General features: G+C 33.3%; 2 protein-coding genes across 2 annotated transcripts; both read left to right on the plus strand.

Moving 5' to 3' along the window:
* Positions 1-9,859: 9,859 nt before the first annotated feature.
* On the plus strand, positions 9,860-11,795 carry LOC121125195 (myosin regulatory light chain 2). The gene is made up of 5 exons (XM_040720329.2): positions 9,860-10,100; positions 10,325-10,344; positions 10,671-10,921; positions 10,980-11,052; positions 11,109-11,795. The coding sequence occupies exons 1-5, from the start codon at positions 10,098-10,100 to the stop codon at positions 11,257-11,259; spliced, it is 498 nt and encodes a 165-aa protein (XP_040576263.1). The 5' UTR covers positions 9,860-10,097; the 3' UTR covers positions 11,260-11,795.
* An 11,411-nt stretch (positions 11,796-23,206) lies between these two features.
* On the plus strand, positions 23,207-24,559 carry LOC121125125 (myosin regulatory light chain 2). The gene is made up of 3 exons (XM_040720240.2): positions 23,207-23,488; positions 23,715-23,944; positions 24,007-24,559. Exons 1-3 carry the CDS (start codon positions 23,481-23,483, stop codon positions 24,336-24,338), a joined length of 570 nt encoding a protein of 189 aa, XP_040576174.1. The 5' UTR covers positions 23,207-23,480; the 3' UTR covers positions 24,339-24,559.
* Positions 24,560-24,920: the final 361 nt, after the last annotated feature.

Below are 24,920 nucleotides of genomic sequence, written 5' to 3' on the forward strand. Positions count from 1 at the left end.
AGGGTTATGAAGGATTTTTAAAGAACTTGTAATCGTACAGGAACGTCCGTTTTGCTGTTAATATGTGTATAAGATTTGACAGTCTTCCATATTTATATACCTATCATAATTTAGCTGCAACATTTGATGATAATAATTGATAAGTTTAAATTACTCTTTTAAAAGAAAACAAAGAATTTGAATAGCCAATGAAGACAAAAACCATGGGGTTTCATTGATATCACTTTAATTAGGGCATGGGCGTGCCGTTAGGGAAGAAATGAAGGGACATGTCCTTCAAATTTTATTTAACCTCAAAATGCCCCCAATCCTTGAATACTCCCCCTTTCAGTTTAAAAATCCTTACCGAATCACTGAACTAGTGTGACCGGACATGCTCTCTTTTTACATCCAGTCCGAGGATTTTATTAAATATATATAATCATGAAATGTCCGGTTTTATGAAGGGTAAATGGGCATGTCCAAAAACGTCTTAAATAGAAGATATAAAGTTTAAATTAAAGGAAAAACAAATATCTTAAATCGAATGATAATTATCCACTTAACCAATAAATACCCGGATATATCATGAATTTATTAAAGAGTTCTTTATCGCTTCGGACGGCATGTAAAAAGAGGACGAATGGGCAATCCAGTGGCGTAGTTAGGATTTTTAAAATGGGGGGGGAGGATTACAATTAATTATTCTACTACATAAAATTTATAAAAATCCGGGGGAGTCAACTCCTCTCCTTCCCTCTTAACGGCGACCATGATTACGGTTGCTAACGCTATGAAAAATAAATAAGGGACACCCGTTTAGTATGGTCGGCCGACCCGATTACCTTCACTTTTCCTTGCTTGGTGAATTTTTCTACCCATGTTTTAGCTTTCTCCCATTCCTCCGGGTATTTTGGATCCTTTTTTCTTTATTTCTGTGGAGTGCGAGTGAATGACTGTTTGAAGCACCACAGTATCTCCTCGGTCTATGGGATGAGCGTCTTCTGGGTCATCATTAATGATGTAAATCCTGTAAATTTTTTAGCTGGGCAGTTTTTGTTTTGGAATTGGTAATCCGAAGAATGAATTTTCTTTTCCTAAGCAGATGTCATTATTACTTAATTCCCTAGTAATGAACATCCGTTCCTAAATAGATTCAATTATATTCAAAACCGGATTCAACATTCGTATGTGCTCATAAAATACGGAGTGTAACCCTGAGGAGTTGTTAAAGACTTATAATTGTAAGTCCTTGTTGTGCTCAGAGTAGAAATGGGGATCGATATTGGAGTAATTCAAGCAAACGTCATTTTTCATATTCTTTTCTCCTTCCTCTCTTATCAGAGCTGATTGTAGCTGATCTCCTCCAAAACATTCCTCAAATTGTCAGGGTTATCATGTTGATTTTCGTTTATTTTAACATTCCCATTATAATCAGAATTTTCATCACTAGTCATTGTACATGTGTGTGAATATGCTGTCAGCTCAAGAACAATACATGCCCTGGGAACACGTTTATTGTAAAATTTCATATAAAGCGATTTATTATTCATTTTCCATTGGCATTTTACCTGCCACTTTTTAAAACTCCCAGTATTAAGTGGCAAAGTGCGTCCCGTTTCAGCCAAATACGGAGTGCGTGATTTTTTTATTTTTATGGGGGACAATTCTGTTTTTCAAGAGACGGTGGGCAACCCTAATTTTTAACTTAGCTTTATAACTTAACATTAAGCAAACTAACATAGCTTTCACCGTCGCAAAATGGAGCCGAATTCTTGGTCTAGTAAACAAACAGCAAAAATAAATAACAGTGATATCCTTTTGTAAGTGGAAAATCTATATATATAGGTTGCCCCGTCCCAGTGGCAACTATCCCTTGGGTAAATGACTCTTGATTAGATTATTACCTAGGTACACAAACATTCACCTAATATATGCATTAGGTGAATCACCAAACCCCCTTTTTAAACATATAAAATGCATGTGGGTGGAAAATGATGACACAAATCCATGATTCAACAAAATCATAGATCTCTTAACAAAGGATATTTGATGATATATAATTTTAAAAACATTGCAGGATGGATTTTGTATTTGAATCCAAGTTTGATAAAATGTAATTAAAAAATACTGAAGGACTAAGAAAATAAGTTTGGTGAACTCTTTTCTACAAATGTTCCGTTTGAAAGAAAACATCCAATCTTATAAAACATCTTTTACAAAGTTAATAATTTATGATTGTCATTAATAATAATGGAAAGCTGACTCCATGGGGTAGAAAATTCTTAACTTGGTCTATAGTCGAATAGTTTTTAAATTTATATATTAAAAAAAATTGTAAATGAAATATTTTTGATCCTCCTTTCAATATTAAATCATTTGCTTTCATTTCTTAATATACTTATAATATAATATGACTAAGTATAGAAATTTTTAATAACTATTTATAGTTAAATATATATATATATCCAAGGGTTGAAATAGGAAAAAAACAACAACATGGCTACGTGAAATAAATGATTTTTTTTTTTTTTTTTTTTCAAAATTGGGATATTTTGAAGACTTTTCTAGAAATAAGATCAGAAATTAGGTCAATATGACTTTAAAAAAACTGAGAAAACAACATTAATAGAAAATATATTATTAAATAGTATTAGGCTTATCTTTAATATACTAATTATTTACAATGTACCATTCAATTTTGATAAGTTTCTTTGATCAGTAGTACAACCTTTCTTATCAAAAGTTTTTGCGAATATTACTTTGCCGAGCATGATCACTCTTTTCTTTAAAAATATTTATCATGAAGACAGATAACACTATTCCAGCAATGATGTTTGCTTTGTAATAAAAACTATGGCCAAATCTGCATTCTTCTTTGATATTATATTAATTATGTCGTACATTTAGTGTTTTGAACGTTGATTAGTTGAATTTGAATTAGCTCCTTTTTAGCTGTTAACAATTACAATTGAGTAGCAGTTCCAAAGTTGGTAAGAATGTGCTAACTACTAGCTGATTTTGTGTTTACAGTAAAGGTAACGTTTTGATAGCTTTTTATCTACTCATAATTAACATCTTTAATTCTAAAAACATAAACAGATTTTCCCCCTTACTATCTGTTAATTATTATTTAAAGAATAGTTATTAATTATTATATACTTTGGATTTAACCTTATCAGTGACTAACTATGAAATGACATGAATTGTATATTGAGATCCTCGACTTATATAAATTGATATAAAACTCCAAGGCAATACATTTTTGAGTTCATAACACATAGAGTTTCCTGCTTTAAATGTTCGGATAGTTTTTAGATGTATGGAAATCAGTGATGGGACGATTAAAAAAAAATCTCGATACCGATGCGATTCTAGTAAAAATTACCGATTGCGATACTTCTATATTTTAAATAATAAATAAAAAAAATACAATTTTGCTATCAAGGGCATCCACAGGGTTACATTTTAGGCGGGGGATAGGTTTTTGGAATTAAAAAAAAATCCAGAAATTGGAAAAAAAGAGTAGACCTGATGATGTTTTTGGGAAATTATAAGTATAAGTCCACATTAGACTTAGAGTATAATTGAGGATCGAAGAGGGAATAATCTCCGCCTAATTCTGTGCTTGATACGGAGATGGAATTTTGTTATTTCCTTCATATCATAGCTCCTTGCAGCTGATCTAATAAAACATCAAGACAGCTAAACTGTTCTCCTCCCAAATATTCTGAAAATTATCAGGGTTAATTTTCGGGTATTTTTTTTTTAGCTTACCAAAAATGCCTACGATTTACGTGTAAAAGTTTGGAATGGGCCAATCCAAAATGTATTTCTAGGAACTTTGCAGATCATAGCCTTCAAACCTCAACACTTTACCCATTCAAAATGAAGAGGATCTGTGATTTAAAATATGCCTTACTTGTAGAAGTGCCACCTTTTTTGATATATATCAAAGGGCCTCAAGTCACCATACTTTTGGTATAGAGAGCTACATAACTCTATAATTTAATTTATTAACTTTCGATAGAAAAAAATGTAGCCGAATTATTTTATAGGAGAATGAGCCACATGGAAAGCTTTTGAGGGACCAAGTTGTGAATCCCTGTTTTATAGAATAACATATGGAAATAAATGATACTTTTCTTAGATTGTAATTAATAGATAATTCCAAATGGTGTCCGTAGGAGGGGCTAAGGGCTTTTACAGAGCTTTCAAGTTTTGAAATAAATTCGGTGTGCAGTTTTTAAATGAACTACCTGGAGTCATTTATGTAATTACACGTCACGCAACCAGACTCTCAAGTTTAAAAAAAAGGTTTGAAATAATGAAAGAATGCATGCATAAATAAAAAAAGTATATTTTCTTCAAATGAAGTGTTAAATTGCGCTTCTGATGACTTGTTTTGAGCTCTTTATAATAGGAATGGGAGGCTTCTAGCCTTCTCACACTACCAATATTTTTGTACCTGTTCCGGTGAAAATATAGGTATCATTATTTTTGTAGCTTTTGATACTTTTTCGACTAAAATATACATATATATTTAACTAGAATGGACATTAGGTAGAGGGCCACCTCCGCCTAAAATCATTGTTTATGCGTTTTTGACTTTTTGTTTGACTTTCACTTTGATATATCAAAATTTAATGGCCTTTATATATTTTGCCTACGAAATTTTACTAAAATCCGTCTCTAACTTTTTCTGTAATCCTTCTTAAAACAGACAGGCAAACAAATGGATGTGATTACATAACCACATTTCAACTTCGTTCCGGAGGTAAAAATGTCGTTAAAGACAATTAACAGGGGCATTCAAAGAATTTTTGTTGGGGATGGCTCTGAAATTTGATTACTTTTCTTTTCTTTTTAATACAGGACAAGGTTGTTTGGTTGATGGGAAGTTTGAGGGTTTACGTCATCGTGGGCCTCAGTGCCCTGGTACCACTATAGTATTGGTATAGGAAACAACTCTAGTGGTTTCCATGTGAAACATTGTGAACAGTTTTGATTGATGATACGTGAGAAATGCAATCTTTCGTTTCATAGGTTGATATTTATTGAAAATGCATGAGTCTCACAGCAATTACGTGAGACTTGATTAATCAAGTTTCAGCTCGATCTTCCAAAATATTTTTGAATGCATTTTATGAGTGAGCCCCTCCCCAAATGGCCTTTTCTCTTGAAAACAACTGAGTAAGCCTCCAAACAAAAATCCTGCTAACGCCCATGATTCCCATCTGCTTATTTGAAAATATTTTTTAAATTATTTGTATGGCTTATTAATGAATTCAATAATATCAATAAAAACAATGTGGGACTCACATGATGACCTACATTTGAAATATATATTCTTCAAGGGACTACTATTATTCACTAGATTATTATCCAATAGATGTCTTTGATAAAGAATGATTAAATCAATTGGAACATAAGTCAAAATAAGTGTATAATATCTTTCTTTCACGTTTTTTATTTATTTTAATAGTTTATAACAGGTTTTAGTAATGGTTGGACAAAGAGGCCTTGTTTAGAGATGTACCTCAGAATCAAAAATATTTCATTAGTGCTATTTAATTATACTCATAATCTGTATTTACCTTACAGTTTTCTCAATATACACAGCCGTAAGATATTAATACTGATATCGTCACTTTCTGGAAAACAATCATTGACTCTTTTCTCCAGTCTACCCCTTAATGGATTGACCTATTTTTCAAATCCATGTCAATTCCTTTAGGAAACAAATTCTAAAAAATTGAATCAATATCCATGGGATCAGTGAATGTATTGATACTCTGAGAGGATTAAATCCATTAATCCTTTCGTTAATCCGCATGACACCGATCAAAGAGTTCATAAATTTTATAACTCCCTTCTGCTTCGTAGTACCGGCCTAATCTAATTTGTCGATCGGACATATCAGGTACTCATTATTTTTCTGAAAATCGAATCTGGGTCTAAGCTTGCTCAAATTATCCCTCTTATATCATTAATGGATTATTAAATCCGTGAAAGGGTTAACATATTAAATGTAGATGATGGCGTTGATATAATTTTAGAATTTTTTTGGGAGTAGACAAAACTTTGACATAATGTTTTTTAACAAAAGAAATCTACAATGTCGTTTCGCGAAATTGAGTATGGATTACTTTGGTTTCTTCCACGAATATTGGTTCCTTCTATTAATAAATTATTTTCATTAAGCCTTTGCACTCTTAAAGTAGCCAAAATTGATCGTCACAATAAAAAAATGATAGATTTTATATTTATTTTAAAGGGGCCATATGGGGCCAAAATTGGTCTCTTAAATCAAATAGAGGTTTTAAAGTATAGTTAACATTCTCGGTTATCTTAGCTCTTGCCACATACTTGAATAAAAAGTCTATAATTGACTCTCATACGTCTGAAATGAAAAAAAATATATACATTTTGTTCAAGATTGGTTTAAGGCTGACACACCACATAAAAAAAGTCATTTGCACTGAAGTCCACGTTGCCTTGGAGCTACTCTTGGATTTTCTTTGCAGTGTGGGTAGGTGCTCCATCTCGTTGGAGCACCCAGGGAGAATGATCATCGATGGATTTCCACAATTCAGCCTGTTTTTTAAAGGGAACCACACAGGATTCATGGTCTTTACATTCTATGCAACCAGGCCTAACGTCATCACTGAAGAAGGCATTTTGGTGGTGAAGACATATCTGTGATCCTCTGCTTCATTCCCAAATGTGACCACTCCATCTTTCTGCCTGTTGAAGACAGGGTAATCAGTAAAGGTTTCCTCATCAGAAAAGATGGCAATGAGCCCACAGGTTTCCTTGAGAGTGTTCAGGATCTTTTTGTACGCTCCACACGGACTTTTCTCTGCTGTTATGTCAACAAAGACCGCGTAATATACCACAGAGACATTCAAACTTCCCTTTTTTGAGCCCTGGTTATCGCTGATGGGGACTTGTTGATGTAATTTTTTAATAAGATTTTAGTCAGTGGAATATTGGACCCCTTCAACTTCCTCCTTACATAAATAAACGAAAAAGGTATTCCTTTTAACCCTTATTTTATTTGAGCCCTGAATAAAATTTCGAACTTACAAATAATATATATATTAAATAATATTCTCATTCAAGGGGTTGTATCATTTTGCCGCAAGGCGGCGTCACTCTTGATTGTTTCTCATGCCCCATTAAATTTTATTCTTTTAAAAAAAATCATATCATTCAATAATCAAATTGTCCTTGATCCTATTCCAGGCGTTTTTATTTAATTTTAGTTACTTTCTTCTGACGACTTTCTATTTATTGACATAGAGATTTGACCTAATAAAAATGGTAGGTCCATATTTCATTTATTTCTAAATATATAGTATATATATATAAGTTATTAAAGGATCCATTTGATACTAGAACTGAAGGAATATAAAATAAATTAAACAGTTGAGATCTCCAAATTAATTTTTTACATTTCAAATATGGATAATGACGAAAATTATCCACAATATGTATTTTAAGAATGCGTTTCGAGGTTGAGTGACATCAAATTAGAATAATCAATATGTACTTTATATTCTAGAAAATATTTAGCCCATTAATAACACTCTCAATACTCTCGGATAAAGGTGTCGTTTGTGGTTATCTCCTATTTGATTGGTAGATCCAATAGAGTTCCGTATTTTGTTGTCAACTGTTAATGTTCCTGTTTTTTTTTTTTTTTTTTGATTGATTAAATTCGAATAATCTCCAATTAAGCTGTGAACAATGATTGGATAAAAAATCCGTAGTTTGGAGGAACTAGCTAATTACAAACTTATATTCGGCATTTTTTCTGTTTATTTTCTGATTAATGATTGGAAGATACGATACAAGTAACGATAGGTTCAGAAATTAAATTTGAGATATGATTTACATTTAAGAAAATTAACTATTGATAAGTGATTGAAGCCCCAGAGGTCTTTTTGTTAGATTGCCATTTTTGTGAGTTTACAAAGGAGTTACTTAGTTTTTGGATTTTTTTCGGAAAAAAATTGAAAATTTAAATTTTTGGAAAAAAAGTTTAAAAATCTATAGCTATTCTCAAAAAATAAAATTTTGTTGAAAAAAATTTCAAAAGTTCATAGCTATGAACAGACAAATATATCTTTTAGAAAAAAATTTCAAAAATCTAAAGCTGTTCACAAAAAATAGAATTTCAAATATAAATTTTTTTTTTTGGTGAAAAATTTCAAAAATCTACAATTATTCTCAAAAATTAAATTTTTTGGAAAAAAAAATTCTAAAATCAAATTTAAATTCTAAAATTTTTTTTTTTAATATTAAATTTTTCGGAGAAAAGTTTCAAAATCCAAAGCTATTCACAGACATTTAAATTTTTTGAAAAAAAAAAAATGGAAAAATTTAATTAAAATTTCTAGTAAGAATATATAATTCCTTAATTTGAGGATGGTTGACTTCAAACCCCTCTACCCCTCCCTCTACGAACGCTCCTGAGTGTGTTTGTGTCCTCACAAAATCTTCATCAATTATCAGATAATTCCATCATTCAAAAAGGTAAATTTGATTATTTGAAAAAAAGTATGAGACTCAAGCTTCAAGTACTACATACATAGACCAATCTGAAATCAAAGTAGAATAAACCCTGAGATTAATGATTCGTCTCCATGTCGAGAGTATCAAAAAGTGCCTATCCGGTATTGAAACAAGGACAAATGAGTCTGGTGTCGGTCCAGTCCACCCTTATAACTGGTCCTGACAACTGTCGGTACTTGATTTTTTCTATACGTAGGACATGACTCTACAGTGGTCTTAAATGAGGACTGACATTTAATCTTGTTAAGCTATACAACTTATAGCTTAACAAGTACTATTTTGAACTATTATTAATAAATAGTTCAAAAGTGAGGAATGTAACTTTATTGGCCAACTACCAATTGTAATGTACGGCTATTTTTTTAATCTTTAGAGAGGAAAGATTGGAAGAATGATACTATGATGATTTTGATGTAGGATATAAAGTAAACCCTGTTCTAACGGCCACCTGTTTTAAGCGTGATACTACACTAATTGGCCATATCCAGTAAGCAAATTTAGAATTATTACAAAAAAGAACACCACATGGTTTAAGAGGGTACCAGCACTTAGCGTTCGTTTTTTAGTTTCCCTACCCTCAACGCTTAATAAAGGTTTGATTGTATGTACAGCGTGCGGCTGTTGTTTAACAACTAACTTTTTGCATTAAAAAAAAAAAAAAAAAAGACATCGATCAACAAAGTATTTATTCCACAATTGTGAATGAGGTAGAATGTCCTTGTTGTGATCCGTACCGGACAAGACAGTGTTGATATGGTAAACTTCCTTAAATCTGGACAAGTCCTTTGTTTGGAAGGAACTAGAAGAGTCTTGAGGGGATTATGACTCGGCTCCATTCCACTTTGCAAAGAAAACATTGAACTGGTTGTTAGATTTTTTTGAAGAGTGTTTGTACTCCAGGCTCACCGGTCATTAATCCCTTGGACTACTTTATGTGGGACCCAGTTGAATGATGACAAATTATCCTGTAACATAAAATCTGAGCTCTTGTCCTTGTGCATATGTACAAATTAAAAAGAGAAAAAAGATCTTTCATTCCTCTGAAAGAGGTTTGGTGGTGTTTCAAAGGGATTAAAAAAACGCCCTCTTTCTTTTCAAAGAGGAATGCCTTAATTTAAATTTAATAGGGGATTCATATGTATTTAATTTCCCAGAATTTCAAAGTAAAATAGAAGAAATATTTCCATGAAAATCTCTGAACAAAAAATATATGAATAAAAAAACAAATAATCTTCCGAGCATCGTCTTCCCTCCATTTAAATATTTATGAGCTTTCTAAAAAAACAGTCTAAACATAAGTAGTGTACTCTACTCCAGGAGCGTGCATATTTGTAAGGGGAAAGAAGGGGGGTATTTTTAGTATTTTGGGCTTTGCCAAAGGCCGCGCTCGTTGACTCATTACCGGAGTCTAGTGTAAAACAAACTTGTCTTTTAATCCATATTGCCAAGAACGTCTTTAGTCCTCGAATAGCAAGTGATTTGGCTTGAAGTTGTTCATTTTTTTAAGTTGTTGATCAATATAATAAAAATACTTCAAAATGGTAAGATCCCATTGTTTTTTGAGTCGGAAAAAACAAGTCTTTTATGCTTGTTTACTTAATGTCCTGGGTACTAAGGATTTGATAGAGACATAATTATTTATTTAAAGAGTAAAGTTTAGTGAATAGTTACATTGTTTGAGCAAGCTCCACTTTTGAATCCTATAGTTTTTTTTTTGTTTAAAAATGCGGAACAACATGTTGATATTCATTTTTTATCATTTCAGGCAAAGGGCTCCGGATCTAAGTAAGAAATGTTTTATATTACTTATAAGGATACAAAATGGGAAAATATGCAAAAGAAAAGAAAAAAATGTTTATAATTTTTCTTTTCATTTTTTTAACTGCTTTTTTTTTTGGCATAGCTTCATATTCGAAAGCAAGATAAAAATAGGAACTCCCTTTTTTCCATTTCTGTCTTGTTTTAAGTTTTTTTTTCCTTCTTTTTTTTGAGGAAAAGATGAGGAACTCAAAAGAAATATAATTAATAGCCAAATCAAATTAGAATTAAAATTAAATTGATCTGCAAAAGTCCCCCTATACTTTTAATACTTACTCCTTTTCAAAATGAAGGAAGGCCAAGCGCAGTGGAAGCAACATCTTTGCACTTTTCTCGCAAAAGCAAATCCAAGAGTTCAAGGAAGCCTTTGGTATTATGGACACGGACAAGGACGGTACCATCTCCGCCGGTGACTTAAAGGCTGTCTTTTCCTCTGTCGGCAAATCCGTGTCTGATGGAGAAGTCTCTGACATGCTCTCTGAAGCCCCCGGACCCGTCAACTTCACCCAATTGGTTACCCTTTTCGCAGAAAAGATGGCCGGCGGTAAATACGCTCCCTACGCCCGAATTAGGGCACAACTCATCTCTCCCTCTCTTTACAGGTACCGACGAGGATGATGTTATCCTAAAGTCATTTGACGCTTTTGAAATCAACGGCAAAATCGACGCTGAGATGTAAGCAGGCCCTTTGTTTATTTAGTAAAGTATGATTTCTCTTATTTTGAATATAGGTTCAAGCATTCCCTTATGACCTGGGGTGACAAATTCACGGATTCGGAAATCAACGATGCCTTCGGTGAATTCCAAATTGAGGGAGGACAAATCGATTCCGCACACTTGAAAGGACTCATGGTAGCCAAGAAGGAAGATGAAGAACAATAAGTATCCACGTTTCCTCATATTTCCATCCCTTCGACGAGCAACACATTAAAAAAAAAAAAAAAGACCTAGTTAAACAAACATTACTGCTATTATTTTGAATATAATTATGAAATGAAAAATTATATAAATATTTAAAGAAACAAATATATAAACTAAGTAAGACCATCAACAAGAATGTCCTACCTTACCTCAGAAAGAGATTAGGTAATACAACAAATCCTACGCTTTTGATCAACAGTTTGAGGTGCATTCATCATAATTATTATATTATTAATATCTTCGTTCGTTCATATTCTCATCAACATCTAAATATCTTCCTCTTGTTCAAATATATTTAAATAGAAGACAGAAGAACAGACTTGGCTGCAAAGAAACATTCATTTCCTCGATTTTATTCCTTAGAATACGAGGGATGAGTGAAGTGATTTTTTATGTAATATGAAATTTTTTTGTCATCATGTAAAAAAATATTTTTTTTTTATTAAAAAAAAATGTCTATAAATATTGACCATTATTAATATACTATATTTAGTACATATAAACTTGCCTTATTTCACAACTAATTAATTGATACATCAATCATCACTTTCACTCACACAAAGTTTTAGTGAGAAAAAAACAAAACTAAGGGTATTTGGTCTCCTAATAATAAAAGTTGACATTTATCCAAGGAGAGAGTTTTATGACCTTGACCAATGACATCTCACCCCCAAGTAGAGGAGGATATTTTTTTATTATAAATAATATCAAATAGATATATAATTTGTTAGTTGATTTGTCAAAATTGCTGAACGACGACCCTGAAAATATGTTTCTATACAAAAGGATTGTGATGAGGTCTATTGCGATTCTATGTACATAGATTGTCATATAAGTAACTAGCTGCTCCTTACTTGAGAGCATAAATCCAGTTATGCTCCCAAGTCATACGAGTGTTTAAAAATAACTCTAACTTTTCCCTCCTCATTAATTTATATTTTATGAAGAGACAAGTAAGCAAGCAAGCAAGCTTGTTAGCAAGTAGTGTATTATGCTTTGACTTTTTCAATTGAAAATAGTAGAAAGTTCTTGGAGTTTTCAATTTACTTTTGCCCGAATTGGGAGAGAGCAATAGTTACAGGGTGGGGATTTTAAATCGGGACAATTCAAGGATAATTTATATATTACAACTATTTTCCCAAAATGTATTCAGGCATTCACAAATCCCTTACTTTTACATGACAGGATCCATTATAGCAAAGTCAATTACTCAAATAACATCCTCCAACCTGGCTCTGATATGAGGCTTTGAGGAGGAACTTCTTGTCCATGTTAGACACTACATCGAGAAGGGAGGCCTGAAAGGAGTTAACTAGGGTTGTGTCATTCCTTATTCATTCGGCTCAGTCCATTCTAGGCAGTCCTTCAGACTGTCAGTATTATAACTCATTAAAAAAAAGAGGAAATAAAGTTGAGTGACGTAATCAAGGCCGAATTTTCAAAAGTTTTAGGGCTGATATGGAAGCCTGAAGTGGACCTGACGGAGTCTGATCGGAACTACAACCTTCAATCCTATATAAGGATCAACCCAACACTAGAGTGCCCAAAATATAAAGGTCTTAAAGTTGTGTGTTTTTCCAGAATAAATCCGGCTCCAATTACCCGATTTGGACAAACTGCACAAATTTAAAATTCTAGCATGACAGTGGATCTCTTAACATTAATTTAAGCTCTCTAAAAGTATTATATATAGAGTTGTCAGCGTCCTAGGACGTGCAGTCGGCACGGAGGTACACAACAATGGCCGTACGGTGTTCAACGTCGAGAGACAACTCAAGGATTTTGTACATTACTAATATAGATTTGTGAGCAGAATCTGATGAGAACATTCATTAACATAGATTTACAGGTGGGCAAGATATTGAGGTCTGTACTTGTTCTGGATTTAATATCCTCACCCTGTAGATACGATAGAGCTATAGAATGATCGCAAGAAAATGTGTAGTTCTTATGAATTATAACAGAAATCCTTTGCAAGGTGAATAATTGTGTATGTTTACGAATTCCTAGCTGAACAGATTATATAGGTTAAGTGATGTACCTACGGCCTACATTCTATGTACATATTGTAATTGCATCTATGTATATTTGCTTTTTAAAATGCATTGCGATTCAACATATTAAAATCATTTAACAGAGAAGACATGGATTTGAATTAATAAAATATGGGCATTAGGGTATCCGAGCTTAATTTTTCCTTGCAAGTCAAAGTAAATTGATTCAAATAACAAATAATTATTTTCAGTAAAAAAGAAAGGCTCCATAGTAGTTCTGTCTGGCACTGTGTTAGTCTTTAATTGTTCGGTCCCGTGTAGTCGAAGGACCGGTACTTCAGACTGTCAGTCCCAGAATGGATAAAAAAAAAAACAAGAAATAAAGTTGATTGACGTCATCAATCACCAAAATTTATAAGTTTTAAGACTGATATTAAGGTGATCGCTCTGCACTAACCTCTTTTTTTTTTTTGTCATTTGCATAGCCTTGAGGTTTTATATACTGAGGCTAAATGCAGAATTTCATAAAAATTGACGAATATCTAGTGTTATCATTTTTTCTTTTTTTCTCTTTATCATATTTTGGTACCCCTAAACTAAGTGCCAAGGTAAAAAAAAAAAGTTTGAATTGTTAAATATGGAACTACAGGCTTCTGGCTTCATGATGTTCTTAAAAATCCTAACGTTGTTGAGTTTGCCGTCAGGAATAATGTTTCAATCACAGCCCTACAGAAATAACGTCAGCATTAGTCAAAGCAAGGCAACGATGACGTAACGGAGAATAATTTAAGTAATGCTCAAGCCTATATATGGTGATGTTCCTTTGTGGATTAGCGTTAAATCCTCAACTTTTGCTTCTATAAATGAGTTAAATTCGCTAACTTTGGACCAGATTGTATCTCAATAAAAATGTGATAGTTGTGGGACTTGTACCTCAAGATATTGCTGTATCTTAGTGTCTACCTTTGCCATAGGTACTGTTGATTACTGGTGACTGAAGATTTTAAGTCAGTCTATAATATACGAAACTGTAATGTCAATCAAAATCCCTTTGCTGTCCCTAGAGCTTTACTGGAGTCTACCCGTTCTGAGACTATACAAAAATATTATTATAGTTAGTTGTAGAGGTGGGGAAGAGCCCCTATACTGCAAGTCCAAGTCAATACATTTATAATCTTGAGGGTCAGGAGACTCCAGCCCTCCAACAAACTCCGTCGCTAGTGCTAAAGCTTTTCTTGAGTTCAGTATAAACCAGCTTTATAGTCGAAGTCGGGTCCCGAGTGTTAGCTATCGAGTACAAATCAAGTCCTTCATTGTGAGACCAAATACATACGCAAATCTTGAGTCCAAGTCTTTACCCCTGGTTTGTTGTATGAAATGAAGACACTTGTCGTCTGTCTTAAAAGGAAGAAAAAAACAACAACAACTATATTTTCTTAGAATTCGAAAGTCAAAGGATGTACAGTTAATATTCTTTATAGTTTGTAGACGACCCCACAAGATTGACAATGGGACTCACCAGAGCTCTTTATAAGTCATCATTCTTTTTGAGTCCTCTTTGCAAAGTCGTGAATCTTTTCAATTGGAGTCTAAGTCGAGTAATTTTGATTGCAACCAATTTGGACTTGTTTGAAAAATTGAGGTGATGTGGTACAATATTTTATTAATAATTCTAAAATTTTTATGTCCTCTTTTTTGGTCTATTGAAATTCTCCTATTTAGATACGTAGTTTAGGGAGGAAAATCTGTTTTGCACATCATTAAAATGATAGAACAAGACGACTCTAAGCCCAAATGAGTGCGTTTTCGAGTCATAATTAGGGATGGGAATATTGTTTAAATTTCAGTAAGCGTATAAACCACACTTTGGAGAATGGCATAAAACTTGAGAAACTTTGAGAGACGACCTAGATACTGACTGAGATCACTAGTGATGTGAAAATACCCGCATTTTTAAGCGGGCAGGGATACAATTAGCTTGTACAAGTTGTTATATCTCACTTGTAACTTTTATAAACAAATCATTCAATAATATTCTTCCATGCTTAAAAATGCGTGCATTTTCACATCTATAAAAATCCTTATAAACTATAGTATTCTCTGTCTCGCTGTTACGTTATAAGTTTCAAAATAGAGTGAAATAGTTTCTAACACCATTCATATTTTGCTCTTAACAGCATATACTTAAAGACAAGCAAAAATAAAATAATAAAAACCGCTCACATCAATATATCTAGCGATCTTTTTCCCAGTTCGAATCAAGTTTGAGTCCACATGCTTTTGAGTCAATAATATGTAGTACTACACGTCAAGCTCTGCCTTTGGCACGTCATTACCTTTATTTTATACGGCAACCTTTCATCCATAAAGAAATAGAAAAATAACCCAAAATCAGTTGGTATTCAGCCAATTCTTCCCAATTATTGTTCAAGGATTGTTGAAAATTGTTCATAGGTTTAAAAGGAGCTAATTCTTATTCAACCAATCAACCTTCAAAACACTGATTAGTAGAAAAGAAGTAGAAACAGCCTTTTTTTTTGTGCCCTTGTATTCTTTGATAGTTTTTTTCAAATTGTAGGAGGTCAAAAATTAAATAAACCCTAGTAATTCACCAATACTTTCTTACAATGGCAGTTTCGACGGTTTTTTTCCAGATGTGAAAACTATCTACGGATACTTCAATGGGTAAGTTCAATCTGCAATCTGTACCGGGCCAACCGTCGTTATTATTTACTCATCTCAATAATGCAAATTTTGAGAGTTTAAGAGTCATTTGTTTACAATTTTCCTATAAAAAATGTTGTAGACCACATTATTGGCTAACGATTGATAAGAAAAACATTGTCCTTTTCGTCACTATGATCACACATTAAGAGAAAAGGATTGAGATAGGAAATGATCCTCTGCACAGGATTGTCCCGGAAGATCATCTGGGAACAGGTCTCGAGGAATACGATTTACAATGTTTTCCATGCATGTAGACTTTGTAAATCGTTTTCTTCGATTATGTGTTCTACAACATTGTTCATAGGAAAATTGTTAAAAATTACTCTTAACCTCTCAAAATTTGCATAATAGAGATGCGTAAATAATAACGGTTTGCCCGGTAGATGAAACAGATCTCTAGATGAATCATTTCATATATGATATAATTCCCCACAATTTCCCATTGATGACAATTTTTCCGCTATCAATTCTCTTTTGATGACAAAAAAGTTCTGTAGGGTAATATTTCTGGAGGAAATCTTCCAAAAAACCAATAATATGTCTAATATCGTTGAACCCGAGTTTTTTTTTTTTTTTTGGTCAGTATATAAAATTAGAAGGAACAATAACTTTTAATCATGCCTAAAAAGCACATCCATGGATAACTTAGCATGCCCAAGAGCGAAACACTCTGTGAGGAGCACGCTCTAAGTCCATACCTGTTCTAGAGTATGTTCCTAGACATACAATATGAGAGACTGAATCTAAAATAAAAAGCATAAAATCCGAGGGAGACAAGTCCTCCTTTGCCTCCCTAACGGCGCCTCTAGGTATATTGAATCTAGTTTCATAACAGGGCATTCAGTAAACTAACAAAAAATTAAGGGGCCGCAAGATGTCGCAGAGATCCTGAGTCCAGTAAACAAACAGCAGAATGAACAACATTCATACACTCTTTTAAGTCGAAAGTCAGGGCATATTCCTCATCCAATGCCAACTGGCACCTTGGCTGAATGACTCTTGATTAGATTGATATCTAGGTACAAATAATTAAACTAACTATATGTTAAAACTGCGGAAAATTTACCTGCACAAGCAAATTGGTCATTTCTTGAAAATCCTAAGGCAAATTTATTCTTCATTCAAAATAATTTACATATATATACTTCAAATGATACAATCTTAGTAGGAATCTGACTTATTGTTGGCCCTTGAGAATCAGGATGAAGTTGTATTGTATGACTAAAGGATTCAAAATTCAATTGTATTCTGTAACTATATACTATTATATATCGAACTGAAACTTTAGGGGAGAGGGAAGGCTGTCACAAAGGATTAATGAAGCTATTCTGGCTTGACACCAATACCACTAAGATCCAAAAGGTATATTTTTCCTAATATATTTAAAAGGTTGTTTATGAAAAGTTTCTTTCCATGTAACTTTTAAAGTCCTAACTGATCCAAAAAAAATAAATAATAATAACAAGACCTTCAAACGAGGTGCTTCACGTTGAAATCCGAGTTTCTTTAGATTAGTTACAAGCAAAAATGGACATTTCAAGAAATTGTAAATTTTCCTGGGTATAATTTTTTTTCTACATTTAAAAAAAACGCACTGCCCCTACCTAACGGCACCTATGGAACAGATTATAGGTGTAAATGGATGTCCAATTTGCATACTGCAATACATGTTGATGAATAAATGATACAGTTCACATGTCTGATCCCAGATTATAAATGACCTACCTATTACATATCACATATCTTCATTGCATTGTACTATTTCTTTCTTAAAAAAGGCTCGAAATTAACTAGTATTTGGCCAATTACGCCAGCCTCTCCCATTGTGGAAGTGTAATCTATTTAATTGTAAGGATATTTACAAGTTTTGATTTAATTCAAGTTCAGTAGATCAACAGTGATAAAAAGCCACCGTAGACAATTCGATTCCAGACAAAAAACATTTATGTAAGAAAGAAGTATTTTGAGGGATACCATTGTGGTATATAAACTAGAAATTGAGCTATTTATGCAGTGCCAGTTTGAATTTAAGTGGGGCCTGGTGCAAATATATATGCGTGAAACACTTTTCTTTAATTCCTTTTTTAAAATGGATTTAAAAAGTATTCTATTTTATTTTAGAATGAACCTTTTTTAAAATAAATTATGTCAATATTTAATTTGTTGACGTTTGTTTTAGAGAAAAACAAATTCTTTTTTAAAAGTAAACAAATTCATTTCTCCACAGGGCCCAATCAAGAGTAGGGTCTGATGGAAGTACCCCCTCTAAAACTGACCTTGGATATATGTTGAGTGATACCCATTAATTAGTTATAAGTAGTTGTCACGAAGGCCGGTGACTAGTTTCTGTTTGGAGTAAATGTTTGAATAATTATACTAGTAGAAACTCAAACAACTAGCAACGTTTAAATGTCTTTTATGATGCTCTCATCAACTTATTTTCCCTTATCTATATTACTGATTGCACAATTCAATCATAGGTCATAGGTGGACACATGGATTCGCGTCTTGTTACTTGATATTTTAAAAGTAGCATTCCAAGCCTTGTAAGCAAGTAAAACTTACCTCCATTTATACATTAACTAGTTAGAATCACAATCAAAGACTCGCTAATTAACTTGAACTCGAAAGTAAGTTTGTAATAAGCATAAGAAAAGCTTGAACACCACGCACGCTATTTTATAAAACATGAACGCAAAAAAAAATTCCAGGACTTGGTCTATGAGCAAAGACTTGGACTTGAAGTATAAAGACATTTTACGACTTCCGTCTATTGTAATAAACAGAAGGAAGTAAATTATGGCAAGTCGTGTCATAATTAGATTAGACAAATACATTATGAAGGAATGAAATAGTACTTAAAATCCATCTTCATGGGATATTAATTAGCATAGGTGTTGTCAGTCCTGGTTTTGCATTCTTTTTGAGAAAAAAAAATTGATTTAAAAAAACATAAAAATCACTTATTTTTAGAAAATAAATGTTTTTTTTAGAATGACCTTTTTTCTGAAAAAGTTATTTATTTTTTTATGACCTATTTTAATAAATTGTGATATTTCATTGAATGATTTTTTTTTTCAAAAACCTTTTTTATTTTCTTCTTTAAATTGACCTTTATATATATCTAAATTTAAAATAAATTCTACCTTTGCAAGCCCCCTTCCTCCGTGCAGATTTTTATGGAATCGGATAGTATATACTTGAACTCGGAAGTACATGAGTTCAGATTTTAATGTTTGCCATCTGTACTCCAATTCGATTTGGAATCATAGCAGGAGAACTTCGTCTTGTGTCGGAATAGGTGGATTCGAATGCAACTCTTTAATAGTTATGTATTTTCATTAGACGCCACATAAAACACTTCCTTAATTTCACGTGTGTTACCTGAATTGCATTTTTCAAACTTTCTTCAGAAAGAAATAGAAAAAAGTCCTCAAACCAGTTGGTAACAGTTAGCTAAATCTTCCCAACTATTAAAATATTCCTGAACAATACTTTGTAATTGTTCGTAACTTAAATATTATTCAACCAATGAACCTTTTCCTAACACTGCTATGGGGTAAGTAAGCAGAAACGTCGAAAGTCGACAAAAAATACAGTGTAATTTCTTATATTTTTTAATAAAAAGAGTGCGTAAAGCTTTTAGAACAATATTACTTGCCACATTTTGTACTATTTAAAAGCGATATGGAATATCTCATGAATTATGAATTATTCACGAATCTACAAAACATATAATTAGATACAATTAGAAAAAAAAAAAAACACTGTATGATCCTTTGCACAAATAATCTTGCAATGAGAAGAGACGATTCAACTATAAGGAGTAAACAAGGACCTAAAATCCATATTTATCGGATATTAAACTAACGTATAGTACTCGAGTCCAGATTCGAATCATTTTTTCGGTACTTAAATACAATTGAATAATATTGATTCATAAGGAAGAAACACCTCATTGACGTCAAGAACGCTAAGACAAAAGTACTCTATGCATTTTGTTGTCAGCTGTCGACTTGATACGTCATGGTTATTTCATAATTTATTCTTTTTATCTTTACGGTAGTATTTTAATATTATAAAATACTTGGATGGCCCATGTTATATATTTTATTTCGATTATTTTATTAATGCTTTAAATAACTTCAGAATTTAGTAAATATTGTCGATGGACACCATAATATTTAGTTAAAAATATGTTCCTTTGTTGACCATATAAAGATACATTCTAAGACTAACTTGCTAATTACCTTTGTAATTTCCTTTTTAACTCGTTTTCATTTTACGTTCTCCCTTTTTCCGTTAGTAAAATAATTACTTTTTTTAGTCCATTTTCGAATCCACAACCCATACCTTTAAAAAAACGTTGAGACACGGGGGATCGATCTTTTTGCATGAAAAAAAATCAACTGATTAGCTAAAGCAACAAACTTGTTCTCCAGATCCCATGAATCTGCTTTCATCAGAATGAAACATAGCCTTATGTACGTAACTCATAATTCTAAACAACTTAATTTTATGTCTAAAGTCTGTATCTCTCTTTGTTTTTTGAACTAAATCCCCTATACGTTTTTATCAGTGGACATACAACACTAAAGTATATGTAATTCCTTTTAAAAATGGTGGATAAATAATATGGGAGTGATAGTCTGAGAGTACTTGAGGAAAAAAATAGCAGTTGGTTTGATTGTCTTATTTGGCTAACTACCAGATGATTGTCTGTCTTTTCCCTGTTTCTTTCTGTAGGGAAGGTTGCGCGATACAATAAGGGTGACAGAATGCAGGAGGAATCCTTTTTTTTTTTAAAGTCTATGAAGTGGTACAGAACTGAACAGCAGTCTTCGGTCCTGAATAGGGACCGATACAAAACTAGTTAAAGACATGCATCTACCTTATTGTATCAAAGTTTTGTCATAGAAGAAACTCCGTTGTATTTTATATAAAAGTCAATACGTAATTGTTTATTTCTTGTACAGCCTTGAAAGAAATATTTAACCTCTTCAGACCGAATTCCTTTAAATCCGTTACTTTATCCTTCAATCAGTACATACATACATGTGTCATATTGTACAAATGTATTAAGACTAGGCAATTTTGTATGAAGATTCAGTAAGACGCAAGGAGAAATACAGATTTTGGCAAATCCGTCTTTTGAAGAATAAAGTCTCTTATGACGTCAAATGTAAGTAACACGCAATTCAACTCCACTAATGGACATGATTATAATATATTATGCATACATACATTCAGTGACGTAACCTGACCTATATCTACAGGGTCATAATCAAAGGAGCCAGGGATGGGTCCAATAGCAGTATTTATATGCCTATTAATGGTGAGTAATCTATAGTAATTCCAATCAGGCCTCCTCGATAACAAAGATAGAGACTGTGTCTAGGATTTGTATTTATGTATTCTCTAAATATTTTAATGGCCTCTTTTTATTTGATAAAAGTCCAAAATTGTAATTGTTTTTTTAGAAAAGATAATATCTTCATTTTACTATTACACCCCTCTGTAATCACATGTAGTCCGGGGCAAAGGTCCTATGTCGGACTTGTGACTCAATTAAGGGGTCGTCTAGAGTTACATAGAATAAGCCAATTGTTCATGTGAATCTAGGTGACTTGAATCACCCAACTAATCAAACCGCTGGACTCGAGTATCAAGTATGAATTTGATTTTAAGCCTGCGACCATTGGAGGAGTTTGAAATTTGTACCCAATTACTTTTAATTACATACAAAGTATCAAATATAAGTATGTTTATATCATAAATCTTGAAGGCCAACTCCTGCAGACTCCACATGTGCCTGTGATGAATGTACATTATTTTATGCGTGTGTAAATTGTACTCTGCAAATTAGAGCTCCATAAAACTATTATTACTTGCAATCGATGTTGGTTTATTAAAAAAAAAAATCCAAAATTTATCAGCTGTATTATTGGTTGTGATGTATTAAAAAGAATGACAATGAAGGCAAAAAGGCGGATTGCAGATCTCCGCCCCTGAAAAATATCTGTAAAGGAGGTTGCGGTCATTATAAAGCATTTCCGTAAAGTTAAGAGGTTCATTCACAGCAGCGAGAGCCTCTCTGGGAGACAGAAAGTAGAGGACACCACAAGATTGTCACTGAAGACTTATTGACTGGTGTGGCCTTTAAAATTCAAGCCAAGGAGTACTAGGAGGTGATGAAAGAGATTATGAAGACCTGCTTGGATCCCTGTAGGTGATTACTTTTGTTAATAAGACTCAAGACGTGTCCATTAGGCCATAACAACTCAAGAAAAATCCTCCACTGCAATGTTGATTACCTGAAGGCCTCAATTGAGAAGGAGTGGCTGATATGTACAATGACTAAGCCACCAAAGTATGCAAAGCCTTCAGGCTTAGACTGGAGGCCATGGTGGCTGCAGAAGGAGGACATTTTTTACGAAATCATTGTTGATATTAAATTAAAAAAACTACTCCTTAATTATGTACTTGCAATTCTTGATGAAGTTGATTTAAATTTGTCTATCAAAAAAAGTTTGATTTCCTAACCCAAACTGTACCTTTGCCCCATGTAAGAATAACTTCAAATATTTTTGTCTACTTAATAAAATAAAAAAAAGGATCCTGAAGTGTCTTTAAATCAAGTCAATAGTAATAAGATGAGTCATTTAATTAAAGAAAGAAGAATGAGGGAAATATTTTTTTGCACAATTTTTTTTTGAATTAAATACAAAAGGATGACTCATGAATGTATCTCCTACGCAAAAAAGACCTTTTATCAAAAGGAAAACAGGAGCATTCCCTTGATTCAAAGAAAATCTTTTCTAGGAATGCGTTGGAGAGTGTAGGGTTGTGAGGTATGGATACTTTGAATGACTTCTGAAATAATATCCCTGTCCTCGATATAATAATAATAATAATTCGAATGGGGGGGAAGAGGAGAATTAATAGGAGAAAAAAAGAGGAAAAAAAATAATAAAAAGTTGAGACAGTCAAGGAGCAGCAAATCTGCCAACTCAAATATTAAAAAATTTCAAAATCTTGAAATGTATTATTACTCATGATAGAGGCAAACGCCCGAAATATGTGTAGCTACATTGAATAAAAGGGAAAAGATAGATAGATGACTGAGAAGAAAGCCTTAAAAATAGAACAATTTCATTTTCCCTCTCTCTCCTTTGTACATAGGTGGTGGTGGAGGTGGTGGTGGTGGTGTGGATGTGACTGACTACGTAGAAGAAAAGGAAGACACAATAGGTAGTGGAAGCGGCTTTCCACTAATTCTTCTTTATTGCGCTCGCTGGCTATTATTACTCGCAGGAGGAGACCTGTGAAGAATGATAAGAAAGGTCTATACGAAAGCCAAGAATTGTATTCGGATAACAATATCCTAGGCAAATATCAGTTGCTCAATTCATCTTATTTCGTTCGCACGTTAAGTAGATTTCATAAGCAAGCTCTACAGCCATGGGAAAGTAAGTTCTTGGTTTCCATTTCATTATCCATTTGCTGTTTAAAAAAATCGATGTGGTCGTGATACTCAAGGGTGTGATTGTGCTGAGTCTCTTAGCTTTTCGTCAAAATCTACTTGAAATAAATGAAAGCCTACATTATATGTAGGAATTAGAAACACGACATTGAATCTATAGAAATCAAAAATTATGAAAATGAAACTATAAAAGAGATTTCATTTATTTCCAGGGGAGACAATGGCGGCTTCTCTCAGGAGCAACTCGACATGTACAAGGAATGTTTCTTGTTGATGGACATCGACAAGGATGGAACCATCAACAAGAACGATCTCCGTGGTGCCTTCGACAACGTCGGTAAATTGATGAGCGATGGAGAATTAGATGAAATGCTCTCCGAAGTTGGAGGAACCTGCTCATATGACTCCATGATCAAAATGTTTCAAGAAAAGATGGCTGGAGGTAAGAGCTTATTAGCCTATAACTAAAAAACAGGAAATATAGTGATCCCTTACTCATAACAGGCACCAACGATTCTGATGACTTGATCGTCTCTGCCTTCAAGGCCTTCGACACTGACGGCAAGGTCGAAGCTGAGATGTTCCGTCACGCTCTCCTCAAGTTCGGAGACAAGTTCAACGAGTCGGAATGCAATGACATCTTTGACGAATTCGAAGTCGATGATGACGGCTTTATCGCTACCAAGGAGATGATCAGCTTATTCGTTGCTGGTGGTGGAGAAGAAAAGGTTGAGGAAACTAAGGAGGAAGAGAAGAAGGAAGAAGCCCCTGCAGATTCTGCACCAGCTGCCGAGGGTGGAAAGAAAAAGAAGAAGAAGAAGAAGGCCGCCAAATAAGAAGGGGATAACTCCCTTACTATTTCCTTTCTCTTCTTTCTTTCACTACTACCCCCCTCTTCCTGTTGTTATTCCATGCCGACATTAATCACGTAAACATCTTGGATGGATGATTTTGTTGTAAGAAATATCTTAAAAAGAAAAAGCACCACGCGCAATATTCAACATATAATATAACTATATATCTTTGTTCTTGAAATAAAAGTTTCATTCGATTCGTATATCCTCTTGCTTCTCATTACATCATAATTAATCAATGGACACATTTGTTCTAACACTCTCAAAGTTGATGCAACAAAGGTTTTGTGATTAATCTAAATGCAGTTCCGCATAAATAGGATGTCCACATCCTCATACATTAATTACAGACCCTCAAAACGGAAAAATCCTTTATGGCAGATACAGTTCAGGTGGTTGTTCCCGTAACCTACTTATGAGTCACAATCCACAAGTTGCTCTAGCTGCCACGGAGGATTTATTGAGTCAAAACTATAGAGATACAATACAGGGTGCTTTTGAAGCCTAATCTTGACTGGAATCATCCTTTACTTTGATAAAAAATGAAGAGTTCCATTGAGGATC

The sequence above is a fragment of the Lepeophtheirus salmonis genome, chromosome 10 (genome assembly GCF_016086655.4).
Source record: "Lepeophtheirus salmonis chromosome 10, UVic_Lsal_1.4, whole genome shotgun sequence".
In the NCBI taxonomy this organism is placed as follows: Eukaryota; Metazoa; Arthropoda; class Copepoda; order Siphonostomatoida; family Caligidae; genus Lepeophtheirus; species Lepeophtheirus salmonis.